A 21,343-nucleotide genomic window follows, 5' to 3' on the forward strand; every position below is an offset into this window, starting at 1 on the left:
CGTCGTTGGGCTTTCGCCGGCCGACCTCCGCCTCCCCGGACGGAACCGGGGTAGGCAATCTCGTCAAGTTAATTTGGGGTTTTTTAAAGTTTACAGAATCCATGTTGAGTCCCACGAGTATGGGGGAAAGGGTGGTCCGCCCAGGCAGAGCCCCCTGTACCTGGGTAAGCCTAGCGTAACCCGCACAGAGTGTCGGCCGGTACTCTGGCGGGGGTCGCACTCGAGACCGAACTACCCATCGGCCATGCATCCCCGCGGTGCGCCGCCGCTTGGGATTCGGGGTGATTTTTTATAGAGGTTTTCTTCCTCGCGGTCCGGGCGGTTAAGCCAAGACCCTCGGTCCAGCGGGAGCGCGAGACATATCCACAGACCTCCACACCAGATTACGATCTGCGACGGGGACAATGGGAGAGAGAGTCCCCCCCACTGCCTGCTCGGGGCGGGTGAGCGCACACCGAGCCCGTCGACACCCCCGGGACGGAACCGGGAGCCGCCCGAGATGGGCCCTCCGAACCAATCGTCCACTAAACGAGACGACGATCGCCGCAACAGATGACGACCGCCAACCACCTCGTTGTCAGGATATTCGCCGGCGCGCAAGTCAGCCTGATCGGTCTGATCGACGCGCCGTTGCCCAGGGTGCACCACGTGGAGGTTTCCTGACCTAGCACCCCCCTGACCTAGCACCCCTACATAACCCATCCTAGGGAAAGCTATTTGACGGTGTTAAAAGGTGAAATTTCCGAAAAGGTGTCCGACACAACATATAGGTACTAATATGCATGGATGCGGTCTGCAAATCGTTCTAATGATAATTAGATTCTACATAAAGGAAAGCCGGTGGGAATCAGATTATATGGACCCATTACCACGGCTATATTTTTATTCTGTACTAGCGACCCGCCCCGGCTTCGCACGGGTGCAATATTTCTCCACTATTTAATGGATAAATATAAACCTTCCTCTTGAATCACTCTATCTATTAAAAAAAACAGCATCAAAATCCGTTGCGTAGTTTTAAAGATTTAAGCACACATAGGGATAGAGAAAACGACTTTGTTTTATACTATGTAGTGATTGAATAACAGTAATACATCAACTTATATGATTGTTCCTTATTAAGCAACAAATGATTCCAACATCATTTCTTTATTTATAGAAGACGACAGTCCAAGGCAGCTTCTGGCAAGGTTTCCTCGCTTCACTCTCCGTGGTCATAGTCTCCGAGCTCGGTGACAAGACTTTCTTCATCGCTGCCATTATGGCGATGAAACACGCTCGCATCATAGTCTTTGCTGGCGCCATATCAGCTCTGGTCTTCATGACGATCCTCTCAGCAGCCTTCGGGTCGATAGCCACTGTGATACCTAGGATATACACTTACTACGCGAGTGCCGCTTTGTTCGCCATCTTCGGTATCAAGATGCTGAGGGATGGTTGGAAAATGGACCCTAATGAAGGGCAAGAAGAGCTGGAAGAGGTGCAAAGTGAGCTGAAGAGGAGAGAGGATCAGGTTTGTGGACTTTTCATTGGCCTTTAATTTACGACATGCTGTTTAAAGTAAATATTTTTGGCATTGATATAGCATTTCCGTCTTTAATTAATTTATGCAAACGATAAGTTTCCTTACAGTTTGTACGTTTAATCTATACTATTATATAAAGCTGAAGAGTTTGTTTGTTTGTTTGTTTGTTTGTTTGTTTGTTTGTTTGTTTGAACGCGCTAATCTCAGGAACTACCGGTCCAAACCGAAAAATTCTTTTTACGTTGGATAGCCCTTTGTTCGTGGAGTGCTATAGGCTATATATCATCACGCTATACCCAATAGGAGCGGGGCAGTAATGGCTAATCTCAGGAACTACCGGTCCAAACTGAAAAATTCTTTTTGCGTTGGATAGCCCTTTGTTCGTGGAGTGCTATAGGCTATATATCATCACGCTATACCCAATAGGAGCGGGGCAGTAATGGCTAATCTCAGGAACTACCGGTCCAAACTGAAAAATTCTTTTTGCGTTGGATAGCCCTTTGTTCGTGGAGTGCTATAGGCTATATATCATCACGCTATACCCAATAGGAGCGGAGCAGTAATGAAACATGTTGCAAAAACGGGGAAAATTATGAGTTTTGAGAGCTTCCGTTGCCTGCGCTGCGTAAACGGTTAAAGTTATGCAACAATGATGTATGACGGGATTGTTTCACTTAAAAAGTTCTAAATAATATAACAAAAGTCCCCCGCTGCATCTGTCTGTTACGTGTTAAACTCAAAAACTACCCAACGTATTAAGATGAAATTTGGTATGGAGACAGTTTGAGACCCTGGGAAGAACATAGGCTCCCAGGAAACTACTATTTTTATAACGGAAAACTTTAGCTTGAAAAACTTTATAACGCGGGCGGAGCCGCGAGCAAAAGCTAGTCTATTTATATAATCTTTATTTTTTTGTATTTAGCCAGTTAGCACAATAGTTAGCGGCCACCGTAAAGAAGGTGTTGAAACCCGCCATAGTGGCCCACGTGTGTCGTGTTCCGGGATCAGCCTGTGTATATCCGGTTCCAACAGGCCGGCACAATTGTGTCGATTGTCGAGGGGTAATCATCTCTCGTCAGTCGACATTCTATTGGACCCCACTCCACTTACCATCAGATAGTGGGGTTACTTAGCCGTGACTATATACAAAACTTCGGCTTTTACGCCTAACGAAGTCTTATCGTGTGAGTCGCAGCTTCCACGACAATTAATATTCAAGAACAAAACTTATTCGTGTAATATATTCATACGGTTTTCGGATAAGTAGATTTAAAGGACATCAACTGAACAATTCATTCAAAAATCGACCACTAACCGATTCCTAAATTAACACGAAAACCTTGTTTACCGGCTTTAAAGAGGCAAGAGGAAGTAGGTAATTAAATATGGTTAAAAGTAAAATATTTATGAAACTCGTGCGTCTTTAAGTCAGATGTCAGAAGAAAATTTTCCATTGCGTACCACTTGCGAACATGTCACAAAAATACGACATATCAAGTAATCTCTTGTTAATGTCGGTTGAAAGGAGCACATCGAGTGTGTGTTTCCGGTACCAAGATTAAATATAAAATAAATATTTTATGTCTTGTACAGTGGCTTTAATGCTTATTTTGGATTACACTATGCCGTGTCAAATAGAGAGGTTGATATACACAAATTAGCCATATTCGATTTGAGGTATAGAGGTATAGATGAAATATTAGTAACAAAAATAAGGCGAAAGCAAAAAATAAATATTTCATAAAAAAAATTAGGCCGTTTCAAAAACCACAAAATTAAAATTAACATTGCCTAATACTGGTTACCAATTTTGAAATCGGTGCTAAATTAAAATTAAACATTGTTTTCGTTCATGTATTTATCTAGGTTAGCTAGTAATTTTAGTGGGTCAAAGTTCTATTGGACCAATCTAGAAGTATATATTTTTTTAAATAAAAGACTTTGGAAAATTGGTAGATAAATGTCCAAGTTCCGAGGTAACGAACATAAAAAAAACATGAAGTATTGATAACTTCTTCCTTTTTTTTGAACTCGGTATAAATGACTAAATATGTACATATACGGCTATAAATTGATTTTGTATAAAAGGCACCAGTATTCATCTGTTTACACACATGCGAGCCGGGGTGGACCACGCCAGTACTGTGCGTTTTTGACTTCCACAGCGTTCCTATTTAGTTTGCCCCCGCGCAGCTTGTGTGCGAATTATTATTTTATTCAGTACATTAATTCCTCTATACATACAATAAAAGACGGACGTCCTATAGTTTTATTACTGTCTAGAAATTATAGTAAACAGCAGTCAGAATCTTTTAAATGTCGTAGATAAGATAGTGTGTTTGTAGTTCTCTTTATAAGTGTGTAATCGTTGCAGAATGTTGAATTCCTTTGTGTTATTTTTGTTTGTAACCTGGTTAAGATTTTAGTTGTTACTTTGTATATGTATTTGATATGGAAAGATTAATAAGAAACAATAATAAGTTTATTTGTGTAGTAAGGGGCGAAAGGGGAATTTTGGAACATGTGACGAAAACACAAATTCAAATGACACAACCAAATTCGAAATCTGATATGCAGGGGTCTCCGACAGAGCGGTCGAAGTCGCCCGAAGCGACGTCGGCTGCCACAAGTCGGTCGCAAAGCCCGGGGCCCTCGAGGTCCCCTGAAAATGGCCCCGAGGCTCCGGAGGAACCTCAACCGGGCCCCTCCACACAGTCAGAACCGCTGAGGGTGATCTTACGTCCTTATGCCTGGCAGTACGAATGACACCATAGTTTTTTTTTCTTTTTAGCCTAGCTTTTTCTGTTACGCACAGATCATTTCATTTTTCAGTTGTTAACAGCTTATTGACAGCTTACATAGTTTTTTTTTTATCAAATGCAAAGGAATTCAGCATAAAATGTCGTGCTTTAGGCAGGCGTTGTACCATCGTATTGATAAGTAATTTTAGACATATGTAAGGTAATTAGAAGGTGACACAGAGTTTTAGTGAATTATTATCATATTTATATAGTTAATTATGTATATTTACGTCTAGAAGAGACTGTGTTGGTTATTTTTATTAGATAATATTATGTGATAGCATACACGATCATTTAGATTATTTTAATGTAATTATTACGTACGTTTCTTTTGTTTATTTTCTTGCATCGTGAATCCTATTTGAATTTCTTGATTGTCTGAATCTTTAGTTTACTTCTAAACCATATATCTGTTAATTTGAATTTCGATTAAAAAACGTTTGCATGGAACTATTTTTGAGAAATTAATTATTTTGAGATGTTTGTTTTATTTCGGTACTTCATCGCCTACTTTACCATTATTTTTGTGCTATTTATAATCTCTAGTTTATAATGAATGGAATTTATGTTGCAAGTTATCTCCGTTTTGTATTCTTGGTTTTATTTCGAGCAATCAATGAATCGAATTATCATTTAGCTTATTTTCACTTCGCTTATCGTGTAATCTAATTTAATTAAATATAAGTTATTATTAATATAAGTTAATATAGCTTTGACGTTAAGCGGCAGGTGTACGTTTTTGTAATGACATTACTTTATCTGCAATTTTGTTCATAATTGTTAATAGAATTATCTTTTTTTCTCCATTTAGAAACGATTTCCCCTATTCATAGTAGAAATGTCGTCGTAACACTTGTGAATGATATTGTTGAGGACAGTTTTACGATAACCTGATACGAACTTACGAAATAATTAAAAAGGGATTAACAATATCAGCGTTTGTAAAAAAAATAATTAGTGTTTATGAATTGCTATATGCCGGCCGATAATACTAATCATCAGATTTTTGGATCACGATTAATTCCACTATTTTATGATTTAATTTAAATCCCTTGATTGTGGTGCAACTTTCCCCAGTCTCCTTAAAAATATTCACACTTTAAAAACATTTCAGGAAGAAAAAGAAGAAACGTTAGACATGTTAGAACAAGGTCAAGCCGAGAGCAGAAGGCGGAAACGCAACGCGATCCTCAAAGTCCTGCTGCAGGCGGCGTCGCTGACGTTCCTGGCGGAGTGGGGGGACAGGTCGCAGCTGGCGACCGTGGTGCTGGCGACCAGGGAGGACGCGATAGGTGTGGTGGTCGGTGGCTCCCTCGGCCACGCGCTCTGCACCGGCCTCGCCGTCATAGGCGGCAGGATGATCGCGCAGAAAATATCTGTGAGGACTGGTGAGTTAATTTCATATATACTTGTTGTTTACTTTTTATATATCGCACTTTTAATAAAATAATGACCTATTTCAAAATTGTTAATTTGTGGCAGTCGTCGGAAAACAATTTTTTGTTTGCTACGATATGTTTTATTGTAGCAAACAAAAGTCGACATCGATTTCTTAATTGGAAACATATCTACTTACCTCCAACTAATGAAGCTTAAACATCAGTCAACAAGATTATAACGATAAGTAGCTTTAAATTTCAATCATTGATTAATCGATTTTTAATTGATCCGTTTCGTTCCCCTAAGCGGCGATAGCCTAGTTGGTTGTGAAACGGACTGCCGAGACGAATGTCCGCAGGTTCAATACCCAAGGGCACACACCTCTGACTTTTCTAAAAAAATATGTGTGTATTCTTTGTGAATTATCGCTTGCTTTAACTGTGAAGGAAAACATCGTGAGGAAACCTGCATACCTGAGATATTTTCTATTGGGAATTTTCGAGGGTGTGTGAAGTCTACCAACCCGCACCAGGCCAGCGTGGTGGACTATGGCCTATTCCCTACAGGACAGTATATAATATAAATTATTATTATTCCACAGTAACGATTATCGGTGGACTCGTGTTCCTGTTCTTCGCCGTGAGTGCTTTGTTCATCGGGCCCGGAGAATAAAAACTTTAATGAAAAGTGTGAGTGACAATACTGTGTACATTTATAGATTAGTTAATCTCATTTTGTATGAACATGCTTGTTGGAACAACGCTGTCTGGTATCGGGTTGGAAATGTTGGTGAATCTATACTAATATTTCGCACTCTTAATAAAACAATGACCTATTTCAAAATTGATAATTTGTGGGGATCGTCAAAAAACTCATTTCGGTTTGCAACCTTTTTTTAAGTTCCTATAAAATTGAAATGTTTAATAAGTCAAAAATTAAAGCTATAGCATGAAAAAAAGGAAAAATTAAAAAAATTCGCAAACATAAATGAGTTTTTGGACGACACCTACAAATTATCAATTTTGGAATAGATCGTTATTTTAGTAAGAGAGCGATATTTAATACGGGTGCGGAAAAAGGACCCCACTGCACCTGATGATAAGTGGAGTGGGGTCCAATAGGATGTCGACTGACGAGAGATGATTACCCCTCGACAGTCAACACAATTATGCCGGCCTGTTGGTACCGGATATACACAGGCTGATCCTTTATATAAAGCTGAAGTTTTTGATTGAATGCGCTAATGTCTGAAAGGGTTTCAAGCCGGCTGAGCTGCAGGCAATATACTAATGTTGGTGGTTAAGAACGAAGCTTGTTATAGTACTATGTTGATAAGAGAGTTTATAATTTGTAATACATCACAGTTGTTCAAGTTTTAAAGTAAATTAACAAGATAGGTGATATTTGTTTTCTGATGTAACTATGCTGCTATAAAACAAGGTGTTAATATGTAAAACTGAATCGCAAACAATTGTATTGTTTGTTTAAAATAGGTAATCCTAAAAATAAATAATTACCACTCACTCTCATCCTTAGGGCCGTATTAAGAGGCATCTCAGTTTAGCTCTGAAGTGCGCTGTAAGATGAGACACTGTCAAGTTAAAGTTGGCATCTTAAGATAGTCTATTTAATAAACCTATATATCAGCTCAAATGACTGTAAGCCACAATCTGTGACTGATTTTGACAACTGAGTCTTGTCTCTTTATAAGGGCGCCGAATCAGCTGAGCACCAGGGGCCTTATTCTCTATCCCGCACGTTATTTTGACAGTGCGTAACAAGCACGTAACACAACGCATCATGTTTAGGACTATAGAAATTTGGCTTACAGAATACCATTCCACGCACATTTCTCGAAGATAACATGACACGGCCGCGTTACGCGTTTACACTATCATACATAATAAAGGCCCTGTTTTAAATGACAACTTAAGCCAGGTTTATTAAGTTCAATACATCGACTAAGCACTTGAGATTTTACTCAAGTTGAGATTAATTTATTGATACGGCTCTACATGCCGCCGAACTTAAGTTGCTCTTACGATGTCATCAATTTCAAATTTAAATCATGTAAAGTAGGATTTGTGAATACCGTTTGAATCAATAAGCGGACCTTAAAACCTCGTCGCCTTAAATTTAAGTTTAATAAATAAGTAACGTTTCAGTATACCAATTTCAAAGATAACGAATGCTTAAATCCGTGAGGCCATTTTAAATATTTAAGTACCGTTTGAGTATTCGGGCGTTAAACTTTCAATAATTATGACTTACCTTATAAAAAATTCGCAAAGCTATGCTTAGTTAAAATACAAATTTAGTCGATCAGCTGTAAGTCAAAACCCGCCATCTTGCCTCCTAATAAGGTTTAAACTAGGAAACCGGTGATGTGTTTGACAGCTATTTAAGCAATTCTTAACCACCTCTTAACGTTAAACAAGTTTATAAGTAACACACTTAATATTAAACTCTGTTTTATAGGATATAATGACGGTAGTTGGTTAATTTGTTATCGCCACATTGGGGACTGCTACTGCGACCGTAGTCAAGGTGCCTTTCTACAATCGTTAACGCTTACGCTATCTATATGAATGACATATCATAACGACAGACTTATCGTTCTGATGTCATACATTTTTATATTCTCTATGAGCGTTAATGATTGTTAAAGCCATTTTGACACGGTCTCTGTTCTTTAGATAACTAGACAGTGTTGTTCTAACGAGGTTTCGAAGGGTTTATTGAGAGCTGATGCTGATAATACTATCATTGCGTGAAGAAGACGGCACAGTTATCGGATTATGTTTTTAGTTTAGATTAGGGCTGCTCCACGAGAAGAAATCGAATGGTTTCAAAATCGAGTTACATTTGAAATCGATTAATTTGCTCGAAGATTGACAATCGCAATTCCATTTGTGCCTTATTATACGACGTTGTTTTCCTCATTTATAAGGTATTAAAAGCAATCGACCATCGAATTTCTTCTAAACGACAGCCCTATGTTAATAACTAGCACCTATTTTGTAAATATATAAGTGTGAATGCAGGGTTTTTTTATTGTGAATATTTTTTATTAACCGGCAAAGCGTGTAACATTTGATTCAAACCAAGTTTTGATTCATTGGATAAATCGAATGAAATATTTTTAATTCGGATTAATTGTTTAATTTGACAGCTCCGTGAAATGGAACGTGTGTCCTATTCCGTACTATATTATATCGTTCGAATTTTAAATTTTTCATAACGATTTTATCCGTTCGAGATATTTCTTGTGTGTAGTCTGCATAATGGATCGAGAATGCATCCTATTTGGTATTTATTATCTATTTAACTTTAAACCCTAGTAGGAATAGCTAGATTTTATATCATATTGTGCTGTCCTCTTGTCGGATCAAAAACAAATCCATAGATTAGCAATAATTAATGCGACTTAAATTCACGTGAATCATTTAATAGAGATTAGATTCAGTCAACGGTCAATTACATTTTTAAAATAGCGAATTACGAATATTTCGAATTGTGAAGACTAGAGATGTACCGCGTAACTATCAATAACGATGTCAATCCCTTCACTAGTTATTATTGTTTTTACGAGGATACGCTTATAAAATAATCATTAAGCCATACTCCACAAATATTTTTAATGACAGTTTCAATTGATGGTTTTGTATCCTTCATTTTTAATTATTTATGTGGAGTCATGAAATACTGATGAAACTGATTTAAAATGTTTTAATTAAGGTGAATCGGATTGTCGCAATTGCGTTTGCCAAATTTTGTATGTTTAAAGTTATGGTTTAAAACAGTTCCCGTTGTACAGTCAGACACAAAAGTAGCTGAACAATTTCAAAATTTCGAATCGCTTTTAAACTTTTGTGTCCTTAACAACATTTTTTTTAATAAAATTAACTTGAAGCGTTTTACTTTATCGTAGTCAAAGAATATAGAATATTTGGACGTTGTGTAGAGTTTTGAATTTGTTCAACTATTTTTGTCGTTGACTGGACATAGCTTCATAAAAAAGTAGAATAAATTAACCTTAGTGTCAAGATTACAGTTCAGAAAGACATTCATCGTTTGGCATTTGCAAAAAACGAAATATTTGTTAAAAGTATGTCATCTTGAAATCATACTATTATTGTACTTGATGTCTGTGATGTTGTTTTATTATAATTATAATTAACTATATATTTATAAGCAGTTAATTGTTTCGACAGTACAGTAAGAATTGAGTAACTAAGTTAAATTTGATATTAGTTAAAAAAAAAACATTGTCTCTTAATTTAAAAACTATTGCGGCTCAATTTTGTCTATGAAACCGTATTGCCAACCTAAAAATGTTTTTCTGTATTACCAGTGTAATAATACTATGTATAGTGTGTTATTATTAAGTTGGTAGTTTTATTTAAATTAATAAAATATTGTCATTAGTGTTTTTGTTCAGTATCGATATTGTTACGTAAAATGTACTTGCTTTTGTAAAGATGTGACGCTTAAAGATAGTATGGTGATACTATATGCGAATTCCATTCTTGTGAGATTGAATAAAATATTTGTTAAATGTTCTTGTTTAAGAAATTTTAGTAAAATGTATTTTAATTGAAAAAGCATTTAACTATGTAGGATGTGTTTCGACACTAATTTAATGTCGATAGTATGTTATCGATAACAGAACAACTCTATGTTGTGTATTGTTTATTTATAATTTTTTAAGTACAAACATGAATAATTATGAATCATAGAAAGTGCTTTTGCTAAATGTTGAATATTATTATAAAAAGTATTATTTTTATGTAAAAAAATGTACGGACTAATAAATGGTGTAAATAATGACTACAGTTTATTTTGTATGAACTCCAAACCCTTCTTAAATGGAATATTTAATAACAGATTCTTTATCCAGTTATCATTTATTGATATATACTTCAGACATTGGTCCTGGAGTCAATTCCCCATTTGTAAAAAAATATCTAAAACATTGGCAAAGCTATTAAACAGCGCAAACTAACCTCTCCATTATTAAATTAAGCAACACACCTGAACCATTGTAAACAAATGAGTAATAATTATATCATTGAAAAAAAAATGGAAAACATTTCCCAATGATATAGATCCCTTAGTAATATTTAATAATTAACATAGTAAAAGCTGTTCGACAAATTGAATTCATATCTTTTTGCTACGTATTTCTTTTGAGTAGGAAGTTTACCAACCAGTGAGAGAACGACTGTGAGCTGGTAAGACATAAGTACGGAACAGCGTAGAAAGTAGAGTTCTTAATTGTGTGTAGAAAAATACACCACTTAATACCTACGAATATTCGACAAAGCATGAATTATTTGGTACCCAAACTATAATCTAAAGAACATAAAGTCGATAAATTCAGGCCGCTATCAAAATATGCCATCTTCGGAGAAGTCTTTGTTCAGCAGTAGATGCCTATGGCAGATAATTAGGCATTTGGTTACCTGACATATTTAGAATATGGATTTTTTTTTGTATTGATTTGAATGCCGAGACGAGCTTGCCGTTCGCTTGATGGTTAGCGATACAAGCGCTCATAAACAGTAGAAACACCGTCCAACACATTGAATTATAAAGCATTGTTTGGTATTGCGTTTGCGCTCGCCATCCTGCGACATGAGATTTTAAGTCTTATGTCCAGTAGTTACACTGGCTACAATGTCCTTCAAACCGGAACACAACAGTGACTACACACTGAAATAAACATTGCGGTGGTACCTAACCAGGCGGACTCTCACGAATGAGAGACCTACCACCAATTAAAGGTATAAGTAGTTAGTGTAAGTATAGGTCTATGTAGGTACTTACCTACAATATTTAAAATATGTGTCGTAAACGTACGTGCAGTGAAAAGTATGCTCATAAAACTAAATTATCAGATTGTAAAATTATTAGGAGGATAAAGATAAAAATAATTAAACGGCATTCCGATAATCTTAAGTGTTTGCTGCCTATGCACAAACATTGATATTAATACATTGGCGTATATTTTACGTAGTACATATAATATATCGACGTATTAATATCATTCTGGCCCGTATTAACAAACATTACACCAAACATCCGGTTCCAAAAGGCCGGCAGAATTGTGTCAACTGTCGACTGCTAATCATTTCTTGCCAGTTGACACACTATTGGACTAGATTCCACTTATCGTCAGTTGCAGAGGGGTAAATATAAAAACTTGGCCAAGTACTGAGCGAGGCTTTACAATAAGGCCTGGCTTTAGTTATCACTAGGTGTTACTAGCGGCTTCACCCGCGTTTAAACCCTTTCCCGCTACAAAAGTCCCTAAAACACTGTTGCAATCGCATAACGTTTATTGTTCGAAGCCAGCGCCATCTATTTAAATAATCTGATTAAGAAATTCCATACTTCCCCGTGGGAAGAAATTACCGCGATAAAAAGTAGCCTATGAGTTAATCCAAGACATTGTTTATCCGTATTTCACATTTCAACCTCAACCGTCCTGTTGTTACTGCGTTAGCTTATAACAAACATCCAAACATTTTCTACAATTTTACGTATTTATTATATAAGATAGATCAGATTCTGAAAAAAAATAATATGAAATTGCCTCGGGAAAGGGTTCTCCCTGTGAACGGTCGTTTTGGGTTCGTAAATCGTATCCCAAGTCGGGCGCCACCTTGAGGTTTTTCCTACATAATTTTCCAAGTACTGCGTGCTTTAGAAAACGACTTCAGCCGAGCAGTCCTTTGTAAAAACAATTACATCCATGTTTGACCGAAGTTTCAGTGTGTTGCGACCATCTGATCTTTAAATAAAACAAAGGCAAGTGAAAGAAAATAACACATTACTTAAAGGAATTTCTATTCATCACAAGTCAAATAGGGTACTTCTACGAGATTCCCAATAATATTGTTACATGTTTAGTAGGTAGTAGTAAATATTGTAGTAGTAATAGTTAATAATAAAACCCCCAACTTTCGATGGACTTATGCAGAATCTAATTATATGATTGAGCTAGGTAATTTTTGAAGTAATAATAAGTGTTATCTCTGGGTGAAAAAGTGACGAAAGGTCCATATAACTCGATTCCTGCCGACTTCACTTTCGTGATTTATATAAAATCTAATTATCTTTAAACGATTTACAAACCGCATGCATTTCATCATTTCAGCCGGGAATCGTCCACTGCTGGACATAGGCCTCCCCCATTGAGCGCCAGTGACCGGTTCTGGGCCGCCCTCATCCGTTGGATTTAGCCGACCCTCACATGCATGCATTTTAGTAGTATCTATACTTGTGTCGGGTTCCCTTTTAGATAGTTTTTCCCTTCGCCTCTGGTGAATAAACTTACGTACAAAAAGAAAAACGCCAAAGAATGATTATTGATTTATTAATTTCCAAAATTATTTCTACGAATAACAATTTAGATAAAGGTGATTTTATTATTAATTTTATCTACCAAATAATCTAGCCGCATTAGCCGCTGTCAAAATATGATTGATCGATTTTTAAACGGTTTTGCAGCGTTGTATAATAAAATTAAATCGATTGTAACATACGTCATTGATGATATAAAGATAAATGGCGAAGATTGTCTATATCTGAGTAACGTGATGCATAACACACAAAGCGGATTACCAAATAAATTACGAGTGATAAGTATTTATTTTCTAAAATATTATTTATGTACTTAAATTTTTATTGTTTTCCCCTAATTCCACTTAGGTGCTGATATAAATATTTAAATATCTAGATACAATCTAGGTAAGAAGTACAATATTCAAGTATTTATTAAAATAAATGTACGTAACGAAATAGTTTTTACAAAATATTGTAATAATATCGACGGTTGAATAATAAATAATTAATTTAAGCGACATATGACTTAACTGACTTAAGGTGATACCTCAAGGTCCATTTTCATACATTTTGTTTCACCTTTAATCTGGGTAACTAAACAAGTATTGGCAAGTAAAGAATTTAAATTCACGTCTAGTTAGTGATTAGTTCTCGCAGTTGAAAGAAAAACGTAAAAATAATTAATAATCATGGATATTTCGGCCTTTAAAATTTAATATGACGAAATTTTACCTTCTAAAGTCAACAGTCATTAAAATTAAAATATTGCTTGAATACATATTTAATTATAGATTAGATGGAATTAAGATATGCAATGCTTTATCGTGCTTTTACAGTCTGGTTAATAAAACATATTTAGAATAGATATTGAATCATTTTAATTTTAAGACATTAATTATCTTTATAAACATTATTATGGATTTTTTTAAAAATATTTTTAAAAGTGTATATTACGCATGTGTCCTAAAACTTCTATATCTTACGCGGTATAATTAAAATATACGTCATGATTTAAAAGCGATAAAATTATTTGAAAATATAAAGTCAAACTTATGTATAAAATGTGTATTCATTCAATCATTCATTCGCGCTCAATCAGATACTATCGTGATCATGCTGTGTTGATGTGTTCGCTTGAGGGCAAGCGCAAGTCATGTGGTCGATGCCTGATCATACTACTGGCTATCTCCCTTTGGTTAATTTTCTAAGATTAGAGAATCAATATAAAACGGAATGATCTGAAGACGCCAAGGGAAGTAAAGTGATAGACTACAATCTAGTCATGGTCAATCTACACAACATACGTACAGCTTACAACATACGTACAGCATACAACACACAACATACGTACAGCATACAACACACAACATACGTACAGCATACAACATACAACATACGTACAGCATACAACATACAACATACGTACAGCATACAACATACGTACAGCATACATCATGCGTACAGCATAGAACACGTGCAATCTAGAACCTATAGGCGTCGTTTTTGAGAAAGTAGATTTTGAGTTAAAATTCAACTCAATAATGACAAAAATCTACCTAGAAAGTTTGGACTGTGCTAACCCTTTAAGCCTTTGTTAAAGACTATAGCACTAGACATATACATCTAAATAAGTTAAACATTCGTTTTAAAGAGAAATTAAAACTTCTAACAGCCATTTTCAATAAACGATCCCGATCGCTTTTTTCGATATATCTCAAAAATTTACCAATCAGAACAAAGATTTTTTGACATGCACAAATGAATGATTTTGATTGGTTGATTCCCAGATTGAGATTGGAATGGTTATTTGAAAACTGTCATGAATCATTCTAACCACCAAAAAGGTTTGAGTTAAACTCTCCAAGCCTTGAAGTTAGATATATCCAGCTAAGCAGCTAAGTGAGGTATACAGCGATGTAGTCGTCGCAAGCGTCTAGTACAGCTTGCCGCAGCGTCTCGTCGCGAACGCCCTCGGCCCCCGCGTGCTGCGGCAGGAACAGGCATGTGCGGGACGACTCGCCCCACGAGTAGTTCAGGGTCCCTGGACAAGTGGGCTTTCACTTGCAGTATATTGAAGTTAGTTGGATTTGTGTAGATTTTATTAGGTTGTTTTTATTCGTTGGTAAAAAACGCGTTACCACCATTGGGGGGCGAATGGAACGGTTATGTTGGTACCACCGGTCTTACGGCCCAATATCGGCACTCGGGAATATAGCATTTTCCGAGGGAACATTGGACCGAGTCCCTATCCCTATGTATGTACATCTTACACCGGCATAGCAACCAAAACCTGCGGTGGCCTTCTTCGGCGCATACGGGACGGTCCCGGGGTATCTTGTTGCACTAAGGTAGTGGGGAGGAACCGTCCCTTTTACTTAGTTAGAACTTGGAAGAGCAAGAAAAATTACTACTGAAATTTTGTTTAAGCACTAAGTATGCTTTAGTTTAATCTACACAGATGAAACCTATTTTATGTGTTTTATATCAAAAATAAAAATGCTTAACCTATTTTAGCGTAGATTAGTGACAGAGTGCTTAACTTATTTTAGTGTAGATCAAAGAGAGAGAGAGAGCGAGACATTTAAAGTAGTTTAAAGTATATTCAGAGGGCCCAATTCCGTCTATGGGGCCATATTCTTCTTTTTTTAATTACGAGCATACTTTACGTAATTTTGTTAACCATATAGCTAGAGACAAAAAATCCCCTATTTACCTATACAGTTATCATATTTGTCCTACTAATCAAACACCCCTTATTGCAACAACACGGAATTGCCCCATTAGAGGGAATAGGGCATTCTATACAAGTAAATCAATATTTTTTTCAGGTGAAACTTACAAAAGATCTACTCACCATAATATTTAAGCGGCCATTGATGTGGAGAGTGGGTCCTCGTCAACAAACACGACGGCGTGGCGCCCGGCGTCAGCACCCGCGCCGGCCACCACGGACACGAGCCCAGCTTGTGCCACACTACGTCGTCATACCTTTGCAAAAAACAAAAACCGTGGCCGTGGCAAGAAATTGCATTTAACGTCAGACGCGGTATCAGTAAGAGACATTCCCGCCCTCACACCCACCACTGCAACTCTTGTAGGCAAGGACCGGTAGTACGCATTGACACCGAGCTAGCAAGGAAGCACTAATCAAATAGAAGGATAGAAAGAAGTTGGAAACGCACCATCGCCATCACCCTCACTGCGGTGTATTTCAGACTAATGAATATTTAGACCATTACAAGCGCAAAACACCCATTCCTTAATTGAAGTAGATCCGCGACCCTAATTTTCCTGATAAGTCATTTATGCGATAGTTCTAGACTACTGAGTATGGGATCGTTGTCTAATAATTATCTAATCATGAATCAGGGTATCAGTTGAAAATGAAAACTATATTTACCCGACTTTAGGCCCCCACATGCAACTGGGACACAATTCCATGTTCTCTTTGTTCTTCTGCACCGAACAGATCGTGCGCGTGCTCGATAGGATCTTGTGCACCACTGTGGTCGGCTTCTGCGGCTTTTGGGGCGGATTTTTGCGATCTGCAAAAATTTGGTTTCATAATAATAGTATCAGGCTTAGGTGCAATAAAAATAGGAAGTAGACCAAAATTTACTTAGTTTTGATTTCAGTTAGCATTTAAAAAGTGCTCTGTGTATCGCTTATTTTGTCCAAAAATTCCTAATTACTTATTATCTTTTAAACTGAATAACATAATATAACTTCGAATAAAAAGTGTATAATTCTGGTAAGAGTGTCATACTGAATGTTCCTTGAATGAAAAATTGCTAACATTGTTTTTTTGTGGCACTTAAGACATGTGACATAAATTCTATTATATTTAGCAATTCTTAGAGAAATAAAAAAATACTCACGCAAAATATTCACCAGCCACTCCCTCCTACAAGGCAGATGGAATGATGAGGGGCAGTTCGGGCAGTCGCGGAGTTTGTCTCCCTTCCCGCAGACCAGGCACCAGGAAATGTGGACGGTCACTGGTGCCTTAACTGGAGATGTGGAGTTCTAGAAGATAAGGAATTAGATGGAGAAGTAATTTTTTTTTAAGATGCTTTTCTAACAAAACGGTGCTCTAATTAAATTTTTAAGAGTCATCAACTCGGAGTTTATTAAAAGATTATACCAAGAAAGCTTATCTTAATTTTGGTAGTTTAATTTTTTTTTATAATATATTGTGTCATTAATTTCACTATAAAAGTGCCACTAAAATGATTGATTCCATGCATTTCTTCCTTAAGTACACATCATTTTAATTTACTACCAGCAATCAACTTTAATCTATACTTATAATAAATCTGTAGAGAGGTCAATTCTGTACATGAAATATATTTCCAAAATAACTATCAGGGGGTGATTAGGGATCGATACTGATGCCAAAAATGCAATTAGTAAAATTTTTGTCTGTCTGTCTGTCTGTCTGTGGATTTTAACGAAACTTGGTACAATTATTTGTCATACTCCTGTGCTGGTTATAGTATACTTTTCATCACGCTACAATTAATAGGAGCAGAGCAGTGAAGGGAAATGTTGGGAAAACGGGAGAAGTTACTCCATTTTTTAAACTTCCGTCGCGTGTGCAACCTTAATGGTTAAAGCTACACAGAAATTATGAATGACGGAAATTTTCTCCTTAAAATTATGTAAAAAATATCCCACGACAGCATATGTCTATCTTTTATGGTTGACTCACAATAACACGTGTAACTCCCGATAGCTTAGCAGTTCGAAGCTATCTCATTATATTTGTCTACTCTTACGTTTATAACACTCTCAGTCATCCCTAATTAAAAAAGTTAACATTATTAAATATTCCATAAAAAAGAATCATAGAAATCGGTATAGAAACACCAAAGTTATACATGAAATACGCTAATAATAAACCATCATGCGTGAATACTGAATCATGCTATAAGGATTACTTTTGTATATATATAAGGTCGCGAACGCACAGGCAGGCGGCTTGCTTGGCACCTAGAGGCTAGCGAATCACCTAGCGAGTAGCTTCGTAAAACGAACATTCTCGAACGTTCGCGACCGGCTCCATTTTTGAAGTCCGAAATCCACGCGGGCGAAGCTGCGAGCGGAAGCTAGTAAGGAATATTTTGGTAGTTTAGCATTTTCATAAATGACTTTTTAAAAAAAAAATTCGTAAATCTATGCATATTCCCGCCGTAACTTGTGCGCCAAAAATGTATAGAACGAATACTCAAGGCCATTTGCTCGGGCGAGGGTCTTATTGGTGCCTGTTTTGTAGTTTTTTCTGCAATAAAAGTGAGTTTATACCTATGTAAGAGAAAACTCGTTTTCGATCATCGTCCGAATCACAGAATAAAATGGAACAAGGGCGCAAGAATTGCCTATTGTTACTAATCGTAATATTTTCACAAGCCATACCTATATATATATATATATATATATATATATATATATATATAGGTATGGCTTGTTAGTTTTCTAAGAGAGGTGTACTGGAAAGACAGCCAGATTCTGAAGGGACCCTGCCTTTGACTCCCCCGGGCAATGCACCACCTAGCTTTACGTTAACTACGCACCATTTTTATTCGCGAATCGCGAGACATGAGCAAAGTTTTAAAATAATAAATGTAATGGATTTATACAAATTCAATACTTACGTTCTCTGAATTATCCTTAGTAGTATCCATTTTGTGTACGAAGTTGTACCTCCAACACTGATGTAAATAATTTTCAATCTCTTTTTCAGTTGCTATTTTTTCTATCACCATTTCCACTTTATCTTCAGTGCTAGCGTCCACATTCATCAAGTACTCAAGAACATCTTTATTATTAACAGGATCGGCTTTTATAGCAAAGAAGTATTCGTCGAAAATCATTTCTTTCCCTCTACGAACAAATTCGCTGAATGCGTTTTCGTACTTCCCTTGTTTTAATGGTACATGCCTCATGTCGTATGTCGTGTTAAAGTCTGGATCTTTGAGATTGGTAAGTTTGACGCTCAGAGGGAGGGTGACGTCTTCTTTTATTTTCCTCTGAGGAATATGAATACAATGAATTATTCTTTTGTAGATACAAAATACTGGATCATGGGTGGTATAACTATTAAAAGAATCGGAAATATGACATTCCAGCTTTCATGTTTTGTACCATCAGTGAATTCCAGATACCTTCCCAAAAGCCTAAAATGCACTAAATTTTTAAAACTTTCGTTGGTGATGGTAGAGGTGACCAATCACCATCAGGTATTCACAAGCAAAACCGACCTACAATTTAATTGTAATAATAGTTTCACAGATTGTACCTACCTAATTAGTATTAGTAAATGTTACAACTAGTGTCGCCATCTACTTACTTTATTACTAATAGATTTTGCCCATGGCTATGCCTGCATGTAATTTTTTTCCAGGATAAAAAGTTGCCTATAGCACTCAGAAGTAATGTAGCTTTCTATTAGTGATACAATTTTAAAACTGGTGCGGTAGTTCCAGAGTGTAGACCCTACCCTACTTTTCCTTTTTATATTTGTATAGATCAGGATAAATACTATGATCCAGATTTATTAATTATACAGTTCTTTTTTTGATTATAAGATCTTAGAGCAAATTATATTTTACAGATGCATTGGTACATTTTCATTCAAATTGTTAAAATAAAGTGTTAATTTATTATAAGAAATAAGAATTGTTATTTTAATTAGTAGTTAAGTATTACAGTATAAGTACCTTTCTTGGGGCGATAGCTTTGTCAGTGGGTGAAGTTCTTTTTGGCGAAGGTTTAGGTGCCAAAGGCCCATAGAATGGTCTGGAACGTTCAGCCAAATGCATACAAGTGTATGGAAGCCACATCTTGTGTTTAGTCCGGCAGGTCTCCACAAAGTAACACAGTTGCCATGTCACATTGATGGTATCATCTTCATTGGCAGAAATACCAAGAGCTGCGTATGATGGTAGTGTACAATTTTTTTGAAATATAAGTATACAAATATGACAAGTATTGTAAACTTGGATTACCAACAAAAATTTGTTTTATTTTTATTTGAAAAACTAGACAAATTAATTATATTTCTATAATTATTATGGACTATATATTTTATCTACTTATACCTAATAATTAGGATCACAAAGAAAATCTGATACAATACATTATTTACCTTACCTTAGTGTCACATATCTCCATTAGGGGGCGCTGTTGCAACGTCATGTCTTAGTAATACGGATTGAACAAGCCAAGCACAACTGTAGGCATGTAGTACATATTATATATTATACTGTAATTAATGCTTTGCTATAATGCACAATACTGTGATGAATGATTTACCTTGCAATAAAATGAAGTAGCAAAAATATAAGTATTGAAATAGTTTAGATTTTAGAATAAATCGAAAAGCTTAGTTCAACTTTTATAAACAAGTTAGCTACATAAATCTAGATATTTAGCGTAAATAAGTATTTATAATTACAATGATTTAAAGTTGATACATAGTGATATCTACCTCTTCAACTCTACGTCTACGGAATGTGTTGTTTACCTCTGTCAGCGTAGAATAAACCCTTTTCATTTTTAATAACTTTAACCTTACAGTAAACTTTTTGGGCTAAGCGGGCCATGGCGATATCGCCAAGTTTCCAGTGATATATCCCGGTGCCTGTAGTCATGATTTAAGTTTTTTTCATTGCGACAGTAAGTTTATATTTAATTATTTTTTTACCGAAATTTTAAGAAAAGATTGAAGAATTTTGTATGTTGACTCGAATGATGACCCTAAAAACGGAAGTGAATGAAATAATCTAATAGGAAATAGTAATGTCATTATGTTAATCATGTCATTAGTAAAATATTATTACAAAATGAAATGAACGTTTTATTTATAGTGTGTTTAAGTGTCGTATTATTATTGTAATCCACTTAATTATTTATGATAAATTAATCACTTATGTTTTATTGTAGTGTTTATGCCATCTAGTGTCGAGTAGGAATACTATGTTGTAATATTTTGTATGAGTACCATTTTGTTATTGCTACTCGATTACAGATGTCGATATATGTCGTGTATTGTAGTTAATTGATTAATTGATATAATATATAGGCTTACCAATAATGTTATAATAATATTTACCGAAAACATACTAAATATAAAAAATCTTATATGTATTACACTCGGTGTGGGATTAAATCATTTGACTTCGTAAAAATTAAACTAGATGGCGGTAAACGTCTGAAATTGTTATACTAGTATTAAGTACCTGTATCGCCTTACGTGTTATGATATAATTGGAATATATGCATA

General features: G+C 36.0%; 2 protein-coding genes across 4 annotated transcripts in view; one reads left to right on the forward strand and one right to left on the reverse strand.

Annotated features, from left to right (window-relative positions):
• Window positions 1-10,539, forward strand: part of LOC115452506 (transmembrane protein 165) — a 52,812-nt gene extending 42,273 nt beyond the window's left edge. For both annotated transcript variants that reach the window (XM_037441015.1, XM_037441013.1), the window contains 3 exons: window positions 1,160-1,513; window positions 5,444-5,717; window positions 6,311-10,539. In XM_037441015.1, the coding sequence (XP_037296912.1) occupies window positions 1,160-1,513; window positions 5,444-5,717; window positions 6,311-6,381 (699 nt within the window). In that variant the 3' untranslated portion in view covers window positions 6,382-10,539. The remainder of the gene's footprint in view (window positions 1-1,159; window positions 1,514-5,443; window positions 5,718-6,310) is intronic.
• A 2,535-nt stretch (window positions 10,540-13,074) lies between these two features.
• On the reverse strand, window positions 13,075-20,919 carry LOC115452505. Of its 2 annotated transcripts, XM_037441024.1 has the most exons (8): window positions 20,549-20,916; window positions 20,212-20,291; window positions 19,779-19,990; window positions 18,714-19,088; window positions 16,938-17,085; window positions 16,460-16,604; window positions 15,914-16,047; window positions 13,075-15,100 (listed from the first exon to the last, which is right to left on the reverse strand). In XM_037441024.1, exons 3-8 carry the CDS (start codon window positions 19,899-19,901, stop codon window positions 14,955-14,957), a joined length of 1,071 nt encoding a protein of 356 aa, XP_037296921.1. In that variant the 5' UTR covers window positions 19,902-19,990; window positions 20,212-20,291; window positions 20,549-20,916; the 3' UTR covers window positions 13,075-14,954. The 2 variants fall into 2 exon arrangements, with proteins under 2 accessions (XP_037296921.1, XP_037296920.1); XM_037441023.1 differs by lacking the exon at window positions 20,212-20,291 and having other exon boundaries at window positions 20,585-20,919.
• Between the last annotated feature and the right edge of the window lie 424 nt (window positions 20,920-21,343).

Source organism: Manduca sexta, chromosome 4, assembly GCF_014839805.1.
Source record: "Manduca sexta isolate Smith_Timp_Sample1 chromosome 4, JHU_Msex_v1.0, whole genome shotgun sequence".
Classification (NCBI taxonomy): Eukaryota; Metazoa; Arthropoda; class Insecta; order Lepidoptera; family Sphingidae; genus Manduca; species Manduca sexta.

What these genes read in the sequence shown, in the direction of transcription:
- LOC115452505 (XM_037441023.1), bottom strand. Translation starts at nt 20,711, where the DNA reads ATGACTACAGGCACCGGGATATATCACTGGAAACTTGGCGATATCGCC. An exon ending in TTTATTCTACGCTGACAGAG is followed by an intron (nt 19,991 to 20,584) that starts GTAAACAACACA and finishes CATCATACGCAG; the next exon opens with CTCTTGGTATTTCTGCCAAT. An exon ending in GTGGCTGGTGAATATTTTGC is followed by an intron (nt 16,605 to 16,937) that starts GTGAGTATTTTT and finishes AAATTTTTGCAG; the next exon opens with ATCGCAAAAATCCGCCCCAA.